The following is a 12,043-nucleotide window of genomic DNA, read 5'->3' as shown; positions in this document are numbered from 1 at the left end:
TTTAAGGCCTAAACTGACAGGGTTTTGCTGCATTCCTAAAGTTCAGAAGCCAACTATGAAAAACATTTTATTTGGTCAAGGAAATACCAATTTTCCCACTATTTTAAGCAAACAAAAGATAATCTTCTGTCATGCATTTCCTTATATGGATAGTAGGATGGAAGGCTTTCTCCCCTCCTTTCAAAAAAGTTAGGAAGCCATATTATCTCCTGGCATTCAACCAAGAAAAACAAACAAACCTTTCAACTCCCTGTCTCTTCTCACAATGCCCTTAAAGATAACCATCGACAAATGAATAATGAGAAAGCAGTTTCAACTAAAAATAGCTCTTCAAAATGGTGGGGACACTGACTGGAGTAGCCAGCCCTCTGAGTTTAGTATGAAAATAAGAAAAACAAAGTCTAATTCTTCCTTGTTTACATTAAACAGAATGTACTTGTGTGGAACTTGCCCAAAGGCTCATTTTGGATGTTTTGCAACTAGCCATCTGCTTCTTTGTCATTGCCTGTCAGTTAATGCTCTTTCTTTGAAATGAATATAAGGTAGAAACAGATTCAGTTAGGATGGTTTCTCATGCTACATTTTGCATTGTGGATAACTAGTAACAAGCAGTATAATGTAGAGGAAAGGGCACATGAAAACTGCTTCTTTGCCCTTTAAAATACAGACTGGGCACCTGGGCATGCCAAGTTTCACCACCATTTCATGTGTTCCCCAGCATTGTGGCCCAGAAAGGTCCTATTCCCCCTGAAACTAGTGTGGAACTGGTTGCACAGAGCAAATTAGGTTGCAAGTTCATTCAGAAGCTTTCCCATTGAGAACCCTCTATTGATACAAAGACAAATGAGTAGTGCCACCCACTATTCAGCTGAAGTATGATCTCGTGAGCTGCTATGTGCCCAACCTATCTCTGGTCCCAATACAAACAAGCTTCAGTGTACACTATTTCCAGGTTTCCCACAATAGAACAGCCAATACTTGCAGAACACATGCTTGGAGTCCAGCTCCCACTGCAGCTTTTCCCTCCCTCCCTCCCTTCCTTCCATCTCCTCTGCAGCCACAAGCTACTCAACCTACTATTCTCCCCCTCTCCATCCGGTTAACATGGTTAACAGCATCATCCAGTTGAGTGTTCCTGTATCTGGATAAGTGGAACGTTCAGCAGATATGAGTGAACTACGGAGAGCACATATACAACTACTGAGTGGCTAAACCTACCATGTTTGTGTGTGAAGAGTGGAGGGCAGAGAGAGAGAAGTGGGGTCAAAACATACAAATATATTATGTAAACATATGCATCTGCAACTTTCCACTCGTTCATTCATTTGTTTTGTTACAGGTGTGAAATTAAGCTTTCTGTCCACTAGGTTGTGCTTATAGGCAGTCACTCCTAGTAAACAAACTCTACAAAGTTTACTGCTACACGTATTTCATAAGAGGACATAAGTATTTAAGTCTATTGGAGTGAGGAGAGAGGTGTGCACAACAGATCCAGGAATCTGTGTCATGCTTCTTTCAAGCATTTCAGTTGATATGAAAGGCATCTTAAAACTATATGGCTTGCCTTCATTTGACATTTAACTGAAAGTTTCTTATTTTAAACAGTCCAGATTTGCAACCTACTTAAGAATGAAGCCAAGCAAGAAAAAATGTTTGCTTTTCCTATAGTGGTATAATTCGACCCCAGTCCAGCAACTGTGGTGCATGAACGTATGTTCACTAGACTCACAGAGGAACCAGCTTCCCTTGGAGACAAGGAATGCACAACTAATTATGATAGGGAGGATACCCACATATGCCCTCTGAAAATCAAGCAAAAGAAGGGGGATTCAGAGGCCTCCTAGGAGATTTGATACATACTCAAGCATAAAATTCATCCTATTAGTCAACAGAAACAATGAACACAATACCATGCTGGAAGTACTCAACAGTGTTTTTAAACTACATCTACTGGCTAAGGTTCTTGTGCTTGCTTTTCAGCTTAGGAGCAAAACCGCCTCGTGCCCATTTGCACCTCCTTCACAGTCTTGAGAATGGCAGATGGAACAGGATCAGAAGCTTTGTTATGCTAGTACTGTATCTGTCTCAGTGGTAGAGCTTCCATGCTCCAGATTCAACCCCTAGCAATGCCAGGGACGACTGGGAGAGGCCCCCTGCCTGAAGCCCTGGAGAGCTGTTGTCAGTCAGTACAGTGGTACCTCGGGTTACATACGCTTCAGGTTACAGACACTTCAGGTTACAGACTCTGCTAACCCAGAAATAGTACCTCGGGTTAAGAACTTTGCTTCAGGATGAGAACAGAAATTGCACAGTGGCGGTGCGGCAGCAGCAGGAGGCCCCATTAGCTAAAGTGCTGCTTCAGGTTAAGAACAATTTCAGGTTAAGGACGGACCTCCGGAATGAATTAAGTTCTTAACCCGAGGTACCACTGTACAGGCAATGCTGAGCTAGATGGACTGATATTCTAACTCAGTATAAAGCAGCTTCCTGTTTTGCATCTGCCTACAGAGCCAGGAACTGCAAGGCAAAACAGCAGCAGCGAATGTGAGGAGGTTGCTCTGCAGGGGACCAGCATCTGGCTACTTCAGCTGTCATTTCCGAGTCTGGGTCATTTCCTCCAAGACCTGCTCCAGAGATTCAGAAGCAGAATGACAACTGGAGTAACTGAGGGCTCGGGGAGGGGACGATGATGAGTTTTTGTTACTTCTATAATATTTCTTGTTTATGTTACTGTATCTTAAGCTATATATCATAAGCCACCTAGACAACTTCATTTAGTAGGTGGGCATAAATACTCAAAATAAATAAATGCCTAATCTAAAGAGACATTATACATAAGGTGATTTAATATAATGGTACTCCTAAAATACCCTTTAATTCCGTTCACAGTTTTGTTCCCGTCCGCTTTTTACTCCCATTAAATGTTTTCCAATTCTCTCTCTCTTCCTTGCTGACTACCTTTACTTTACTGTTTCCATTCTAGGAAGTTAGTCACTAAATGAGCTTTCCCCAGGCATGGTGCCCTCCAGATGTATGGGGCTGCATCTCCCACCAGCCCCTGCCAGCACACCAATGGCCAGGTATGACGGTCATTATAGCCCGTCACATCTGGAAGGTACCAGGTTTGGAAAGGCTGCCCTAAATTAAATCTGATTCCATGGGTCTTCCCCATAATCCAATTTCCAGAACCATAAGCCGGGTTGAAAATAGCAGGCTTGCTATGGCAACCGTGAAGGTAAAAATGGCAAATTGTTTAAAGTTTCGTAGCTTGCAATTAGCTCAGATCAAAGCCTTCTCCATTCGCTTGAGCTTACTTCACCCGGCATTTGAAAGCTGAAATCATTTTTTCCATTTCAAACAGGCAGCTACCAATTCTACTGAAGCTGTGAGTGCAGCAGTTTTTATGAAGGAAACTCTTGGTGCTTTACTGAATATGACTTTTGCTTTTATGGATGGCTCTTGCTAATAATAAAATCCATTAGGAACTAATTTCTATTTAGTCACCGTTTAAAAGTGCTGTTGAAAAGTATTTTTAAGCTTCCCTTTGTACGCAGCAGTATGGAGATGCCAGCTCCCGATACAAAGCCATAAAAATAACTTGCTCTCGCAGTACAGAATGAATTGCACGCATGACTTCCCCCAAACCCAAGAAGGTCACAACAAGACAGCAGGACCTTGGTAAAGGGCACATAAACAGCTCTGCTCCTTTGTTCGCGCATTTCTTTATCAACATTTAATTAGCTAGCACTTCTGGCTTTACTGGGAAGAGAAGAGTGTTGTGTTGTACACTCTGTTCTGATGTACCCATAAGACAACACAGTTCCATTATACTATCAGAGGAGCAATTGATCAGCATACCAGAATGAAGTGTGTTAATTCCAACATGCCGTACAAAGGAACACACACTGAACATTAACTCCAATCTACATTTGGACTGCGTGTGTATGTGTATAATGTATTTGTAGTCCTAGTTCATATTTATTAATATGGATGCAATCCACTGGGGACCTGTCACACACACATACACATGATGCATAAATTGCATTTGCTTTCATGAGACTTGCATTGTTAAATTTATATCCCACCCTTCCTCCCAAAGGAGCCCAAGGCAGCACTGCTGTTACAAGACGCTAGTGGGTTATGTATTGGGAATTAATGTGTTAGCCGGACAATTTTAAAAATGTTGTCTTTTAAGGAAGCAGAGGAAAGAAATGCAATGGGGGGAAAACAGTCCCTTTATTTACCCTAGGATACTTTAAAGACTCCTGCATGGTAATACACATTTTTTCTAGTTTAAAAGAACTTACAAAATAGATCCAACCTAGAGACTCCATGACAGCTCAGAACTCCTCAACATAATCAGCTTTGGAGAACACATTTTTCCAAGTGTTGACTCCCCTAATGTGTTATCTTAAACTGCTTGCTTTGAATTTCCTTTCTGCTATATTACCCATTTCCTTTGTTTTTCCGTTGTCTATGCCATTGGCCTTCAACTGGTGGATGAGGACTTAACCACAAACATTACCATCATGGGTTCCCAAATGTATGCTTGGGTTATAGGAAGATCCAGGGTTAAAAAACATTGAAGACTATTGGACTGTGCTATCCATCTGTTCTCTCTGATCTTATGATGTTGGGAAACATTTCTGTCTACCATCACCACACACAAGGGCCCTTTTAAATATTTTTAAATGAAATAATTTGAGCTACCTTTGCAAAAGAAAGTAGTAAGTATTCTAGTCTGGAATAGTTAACAGGAAACTATTTTCTGGGTAAAAAGTCATAGGGTTGCCCTTTCACAGGGCACATATACATTATTCAACAGCATTTTCCTAGTCAGTTGACTACTTTTACCAAAGGATGGGGGGATGCTGGTGGTGCTGTGGTCTAAACCACTGAGCCTCTTGGGCTTGCCAATCAGAAAGTCTGCACAATGTGGTGAGCTCCCTTTGCTCTGTTCCCAGCTTCTACCAACCTAACAGTTATAAAGCACACCAGTGCAAGTAGATAAATAGGTACCACTGTGGCGGGAAAATAAACAGCATTTCTGTGTGCTCTGACTTATGTCACAGTGTTCTGTTGCACCAGAAGCGATTTAGTCATGCTGGCCACATGACCTGGAAAGCTGTCTGTGGACAAACACTGGCTCCCTGAGCCTGAAGTGAGATGCGTGCCGCAACCCCATAGTCACCTTTGACTGGACTTAACCATCCAAGGTTAAGTCCATATGTTTACTTTTACCTACCAAAGTATGGATATGAGAAGACCTGGGCATTTTAACAAAGTTCCAGTCCTAAATTAAGTCCCACAGCACTGTCTCCCCACATCTCACTTACACTAAATGAAGGGAAAGTGAATCAGGTTCTGGCTGTTGCTTTTTGCCATTTTATAACCAGAATGTCTATCACAATTAACACATTCAAGTGTATTCTCTTATCATATCGTAACTCAGATGCACAACTGATAAAAAGCAAGAACACGAGCAAAATACTAATTTTGATACAAACACAAAAGGACAGGAAATACTCTTTTAATTAGTGACTATGTCAGATAATAAACTTTTGAAGGCCATTACCACCACTTCCAAGGCAGGACACTGCTACTTCTCTTAAAAACAAGATGAATACCCAATTGCACCCAACTGAATTGAATGCCTCTTCATTCAGCAGGCACATAATGTTACCAAATATTCCTTTTCACTAGTTTCAAGTGGCACATATTTGCTGCAGCTTTTGACATAAAAAGGTTTTTAAAAGGCAAAATAGGCTCACCCGAGAGATAGTCAGAGGCATGTTGAAGTCTTTGCCACCTTGAAGCCTGAAACCCCAGGGGGCTGGACCAACCAAAGAAACGCTGTAGTTGTTCATGGCGTCTGGAAGTCAAGGTCTAATTCCAGAGAATGAATGCCTGTAAGGAAGTTTTAAAAGATTATTTGGAAAGTTGAAGAAACTCACTTACAAAGAACAATTGCAATACGGCCTTCAGATATTAACATTTTGAAGTCTCTAAGAGGAGAGTCACCAACGTCCAAAGCCCTGCCTTTGAATTTTCGGGGGGGGGGGGCATTATTTCATAAGGTCAAAAGTAACAATGAATGGATGCAACACTGCAAACAAATACTAGGTGAGCTTGGGAGTTTCAAAGCTTTTAGCTTTGTTTACTAAATACAAGCAAAACAAGCCTGCTAAAATAGACCATACTCTAGGGCCTCAGAAAACGTTCTGATGCAAATCACCCTGCAAAAGCTGACTAACCAATTAACTAGAACCTTTGTAAGAGAAACACTGACGTTCGTAAAATAAGGAGATGAGTACTTGCCAGTTTTGGACAGGGCAAATATCAGCCTAAAAATAGACCTTGCAGCTTGGAAGTACACCTCGTGTTCCTCATATGCTGGTTGCATCTGTGCCAGGAGTGCTTTTTGCTAGCTTTGGCTGGTTGTCCAGCTGCACCACTTCCTGCATGACAGGGAATTTGCAATCCTGCTTGGATTACCACAATGAATTCTAACTCAACTTCTCTTAAGAGACTGTTTGGCAACTACCACGTAACTGATGGTTGCTCAGCCACAGAGAACCATGAAATGTTGCAGTAGCGACCAATTCTCTCTAAAATCCCTAAGACAGGCTTCCGCAAACTCAGCCCTCCTGATGTTTTTGGCCTACAACTCCCATGATCCCTAGCTAGCAGGGCCAGTGTTCAGGGATGATGGGAATTGTAGTCTCAAAAACATTTAGAGGGCCGAGTTTGAGGAAGCCTGCCCTACAACTAGTATCTTATGGACCACTTCCCCACCAGGGTCTTTAGAGACCTTGCTCTGGAAACCTACAAGTTTGTAGTCTACGTTACACCAGGCTGGAAAGAGGGACTTCCCTGGAATGGTGCTGCCCTTTTGAAATCCTTTTACAGGAAGGCACAGGGTTACACTAATGTAGTATCCCTATCCAGGTAGCCTAGCCACTAGCAAACAAGGAATGTTTTCCTGTCAATTTTATTTGCAGATGAGCACGAAGGAGATCTCTCTTTCTCTTCCCCTTCCCTGAACCTTCCATGTGCCACAGACCAAAGGAACAAACCTCTCGCATCCATATTCCAGCAGATGCAAAGGATTCAGGGTGGAGAGGGAATGGGCGCTTACTTTGTAAGACATTCACAAATAGAAAGAATATCTCAAGGGGGCTGTCCTTCTCTCGCTCTCTGCTGAGCTTCTGGGTGGTGACAGACGGCCCTCAACACCTGGAGATAGAGATGCATCATGTTCTTGTGTGCTTCTAAGGCTCGCACAAAGTGAGAGCTTCCCTCCCCTGAGTATCTTGCTCATGTGCTGCCTACATACTTTTAAATGTGTTTGTGGGAGGAGGGGGGAGTTATTGTTTCATTTTTCTTGTTTTTACTATATATTTGTTTATATTTTGTATTTTATGATGTGAACTGCCCCAAGATCCACCTATGAAGGGCAGTATACAAATTTAATAAATAAATAAATAAAAATAAATAAGTGCTAGGTGTTATTTCTAGGTGCTTTTTCCCCACTTCTGCTGCTATTTTCTTATTCTGTGTTGCCAATACCAATAGAAAGGTGGGAAGCAACAGAATTACAGATAGAATAGTGAGCCATCTTTGCTCAGAAAGCTTCCTCTTTCATTCTAAACATGGGTGGGGACTGGAGAGGTGTAGCTCCTATGCTAAAGGTTAGATGCTAGATACTGCATATATATATACATATTCGAATCCCCGCAACGGGGTGAGCTCCCGTTGTTCAGTCCCAGCTCCTGCCAACCTAGCAGTTCGAAAGCACGTCAAAGTGCAAGTAGATAAATAGGTACCACTCTAGCAGGAAGGTAAACGGTGTTTCCGTGTGCTGCTCTGGTTTGCCAGAAGCGGCTTAGTCATGATGGCCACATGACCCAGAAAAATGGTGGACAAATGTCAGCTCCCTCAGCCAGTAAAGTGAGATGAGTGCCGCAACCCCAGAGTTGTTCGTGACTGGACTTAACTGTCAGGGGTCCTTTACCTTTACCTTTACACACACACACACACACACACACACACACACACACACACAGAGGAAGAAGTCCAAATTTGCTAGCAAAATGTACCCCTAGCAAGCTTCCTATGTTACACATATGATGTTTAGGTTTACATTCAAGATGCTTTGTGTACACACTGAAAAATGCCATACATGAACCCTGCTCAGCCCAGTTCCAAAAATAGATTCCATGGCCGAGTCCCCTCAGAACTCAGCCCTGGGTGTTGCCTCAGTCTCTCTCTTCTGAAGGAAAAATGCTTCACAGGCGCAAGAGAATGGAACTGAAAACATGGCACATAAAGGATTCTAGGTTGCGGCTGTTCCATTTCCTCCTACTCTGCAACCGCCCTCAAGCCATCAAGATGGAACCTCTGCTGTCTAGCTTCTCCAAAGCCTTGAATGTCACTTATTTGTTTTCAGTCAAACCATGGAGGATTATGCTAAATGTTTAGTGTCACCCCAAGATAAGGAAGGGTTCTATCTCCACTGCCTTAAGGTGAGCAAAAGGAAACATCTGAGCACAGATGAAAGAATAAAGAATTGCATTAACTGTTACATAGTAATTACAAATAGCAAGGGTTATTCAATTGTTACCCTAAGCTCAGGCCGAAATGATACAATGCAACAAGAAATGCATTGTTACACAATAATTACAAGTCACAAGGGTTATTCAATTGTTACCCTAAGCTCAGGCTGAAATGATACTGCAAAATGTGGAATTGGGGTCTGCACACATATGCATGTACCTTAGCACATATCAGGTTAGGATAGTAAATAATTATGAATGCTTAATCACTGGCTTTCTTGCTGTGAAATATCTGCAGCTCTCTGAATTTATTGTTATTAAACAATCAATAAAGTTATAGACCAATAGTCAAAGCAACTTCCTTTTAAAACTGCATAAAAGGAATCAATAAAACAATACATTCTTAAAATGAATAATTATATCATTTTTCATTTTAAAAAGGGTTTCTCAGACTTTATGAATTTAGAAATACGTGCATATGAACACTACTGTACAGTTACAGCAAGTGTTAAAGTTAATACAGTAAAAAGAATAACAGCCCTTGAAATCTTCTACCTAACTTTTAAAGCACACAAAGCAGTAGCTAGCAGAAGTTACATAACACAAACCAACATTTTGCAAGCGAAATATTTGCATATGAAGCCTAAGGCATTTTTTAAATGGTAGATTTGTTGCTGCTGTTCAAAGTTCAAGCGAAGTGTTTCAGCACCACATGAGATAAAATATTGTAACTGAGCCTTACGTAGAAGCTGTTATCCATTCCCATCGATTTGGAAAGGCTGAGAGGCTGCACAGACTGTAAAACGAAACCAAAGCATGGTATGGAAAGATACTAAAGTTACCTAGTATTTATGTGGAAATGCATTTACCCCAAGTGATTTGGGGAGTGTTATAAAGGATACTTCTTATTTCCTTGAATAATATTTACTGCTTTGGTGGGGGGGGGGGGGCAAAACTACAAAACCAGTAGCATTTTTTAATGTGGCATTGACAACGCTGCCCAAATATGGTTTAGCATACCACAACAATTCATATTAAAGTTTCTCAAACTGCACAACAAGCCTCCCCAAGGTAGGGGTGGGGGACACACTGTACCAAGGCAAACTTCTAAATACAAGCACATAGTTGAACCAGAATCCTTCTAGTGGTTGTCAAATTGAAAGACTACCTGTACTGGTATCTCACCTCCTTCAAGAGAGAGCCTTACTACTGCGAAAAATCCTTATCTTTTTCTGCCAGTCCGAAAACCAAACCTGAGACTCACTGCTACAGGCAGGAGTTCAAAGCACAGAATGTCAGAGGTTAGCAATGTGCTTTAACCTCCACTGGCAACCGCTCATAGAACATGCTCACTGCCCCTTTCTGCAATACACGACATGTCTATACTTGAGGATGTCATATTCTGGAAATTAATGCATTAATGGAGGTAGTTATCTGGTTTAATGCACTGTATGCAGAACATACGTACTAAAGACTCGCTTAGCACCACCATCTGCTATCTCCGTTTCACCTCCGCGTTTCATTGAAGCTGCAATCGTTTCCCCTCAAGAGACTTTAGATGCTCATTTTGACATTTAAAGACTCGCACTTGGCTAATGTTGCCAACGCAACATTTTTGCAATGTTTAAGTTGCATCTCATTGCTCCCCTAAAGTCTCAGATGGGCATCTGTTCCCATGAAGATTGTATAGTTAAATAAGCAAGGAAGAGGTTGCTACGCTGCATTATATTTTTAAGGATACCACAAAATATGGCAGCTACAGGGCACCAAACCAAAAAGCCCTACCCTTAAAAGTCAAGCCACACTAACCATATACCATGTGGGTGTGCATGTATGTGCACACACACACAGGGGACTTCTACTTTTTCTATCTGCCTGCAGCCTAGTTACCAAAGCCCTGACAACGGCCAGAAAAACAGAGCCATCAAACAATCCCACACCCTTCAACCTGCCCTGCCCTGAATGTGTTCCCTAAGACTCTTTCCCCCTCCATGCTGTCTTTTGCCACGTCCGGATTACAGGTTTGTCAGCAGGCTGCAGGAACGGCTAGCTAAAGTCTTGCTGATGAAATGTGATTTTCATTTTCAAGGGGGAAGTGAAGCTGGGGAAAGGACCCCAGGGAGAGGCAGCGCAGGCACCTAACAAACAAGATTATAGCTGGCTGCTCACTTCCCGTTTACTCGATCACAGGTCTTTGAAAGGGGGGAGAGGGGAGAGGCAGACAGACAGACAGACACTCTTGAGACTTCATTCACCCCATTGCCACGGACAGGAGTGCGCCTCTCCGAAAAGATAAAGTCGGGGTAGTGGATGGGTGGAACTGGAAAGAGAAATAAGAAATCTCTGAATGTCTTATATTCCGGACTTTGAGAGCTGCCTCTCGGTACTCGAGCCTCGTTCGCTGAGCTCGCCCTCCCTGCTTTTATTCCCTTCCTCTGCGCGCACTTTGCTACCGACACAGGTCTCCTTCGCGGCGGGCTTCTCTCACGCCCTCACGGCTCCAAGTGAGCCGGCGCCGCGGGGAGGAAGAGGAGCAGCTCCCTGCCTCGCCCCACGCCCGGGGCAAAGGCGTCGCTCTCCGCTTCCGCAGACCCTGCCGCCGCCGCCGCCCTCCTTTGGCTACGCGAAGGGCTTCCCCGCGCGCTCCCCTTTGCCTTTTTGCAAGGGAGCCTCCTCCTCCTCCTCCTCGCTCTTTACCTCGGGCGGCGCAGTGGCCCCTCCGGCAAAAGCCCGTTTTTTCCACTCCCTCCCGCGCAAAAGACAAAACCCCTCCACTCACTTCCGAGGCGCGCGGAGTTCAGGGCGCACAGGCAGCAGCAGCAGCAGCACACCGACGACGCGCAGGCGCTCCCAGCAAACTCGCGAGCGTGTGAGAGCAGACGGCAAGCCGAAGCTCGCTCGCTCTCCTCGGGCTCTTGTTTGCACTTCCGCCCCTTTTCGCGTCGCTCCTCCCCTCCCCGGCTCAGGAGGGACGGCGAAGCTCTCTCTCCAGCTGAGAGGGGAGGGGAGCCGCGAGACGCGCGAGGCCCGGAGGGGGCGGGGAGAGCGGGACCCGGCGCAGGGAAGCCGAGCTCCCGCAGAACTAGCTGAACAGCCAGGACTCATCTAGCTCTCTCTCTTTAACGTTTCTTCGGACGCCAGCAAAGTATACGTAAGGCTACGGTCTCCCTTCAATAAATAACAACTTTTAAGCACGGTCCACTTAAAACGAAACGCTCCCAGGCCCTATTGTGAGCCGGTGTTGCGCACATACTTAAGGCGGTGTAATTCTATAATTACTTCTAAAAGAAGAAAGTCTCAGGATGGGGCAATCCATGCGGGGTGTGCCTTGAAGGGGTGCCCTGCAAGCGGCTGTGGTGGTTTCTGGGTTCCAGTCAGTGGCGTAGTGTGGGTGGTCAGCACCCGGGGCAAGGCAAGTAATTTGTGCCCCCTAACCCGTGGATTTGCGCCCCCTAACCCCCAGATGTTGCGGCCGGTGCGGCCGGCCA

The 12,043-nt window shown here is 44.0% G+C and overlaps 1 protein-coding gene across 4 annotated transcripts in view; it reads right to left on the bottom strand.

The window, feature by feature from the left end:
• The window catches only part of PDLIM5 (PDZ and LIM domain 5), a 120,131-nt gene extending 108,503 nt beyond the window's left edge, over positions 1-11,628 (bottom strand). The window contains exons 1-2 of one of the 4 annotated variants that reach the window (XM_081924893.1): positions 11,335-11,628; positions 5,772-5,907 (exon numbers count right to left, since the gene is read on the bottom strand). In XM_081924893.1, the coding sequence (XP_081781019.1) occupies positions 5,772-5,867 (96 nt within the window). In that variant the 5' untranslated portion in view covers positions 5,868-5,907; positions 11,335-11,628. Of the gene's footprint in view, positions 1-5,771; positions 5,908-9,297; positions 9,317-11,334 lie in introns of those variants that run through there. The other 3 variants (XM_081924895.1, XM_081924896.1, XM_081924894.1) reach the window with 3 other exon arrangements.
• Positions 11,629-12,043: the final 415 nt, after the last annotated feature.

This window comes from Podarcis melisellensis, assembly GCF_964234715.1.
Source record: "Podarcis melisellensis genome assembly, chromosome: 9".
NCBI classification, from domain to species: domain Eukaryota; kingdom Metazoa; phylum Chordata; class Lepidosauria; order Squamata; family Lacertidae; genus Podarcis; species Podarcis melisellensis.
The sequence above is the reverse complement of the archived record's forward strand: the minus strand, read 5'-3'. Positions and strand labels throughout refer to the sequence as shown.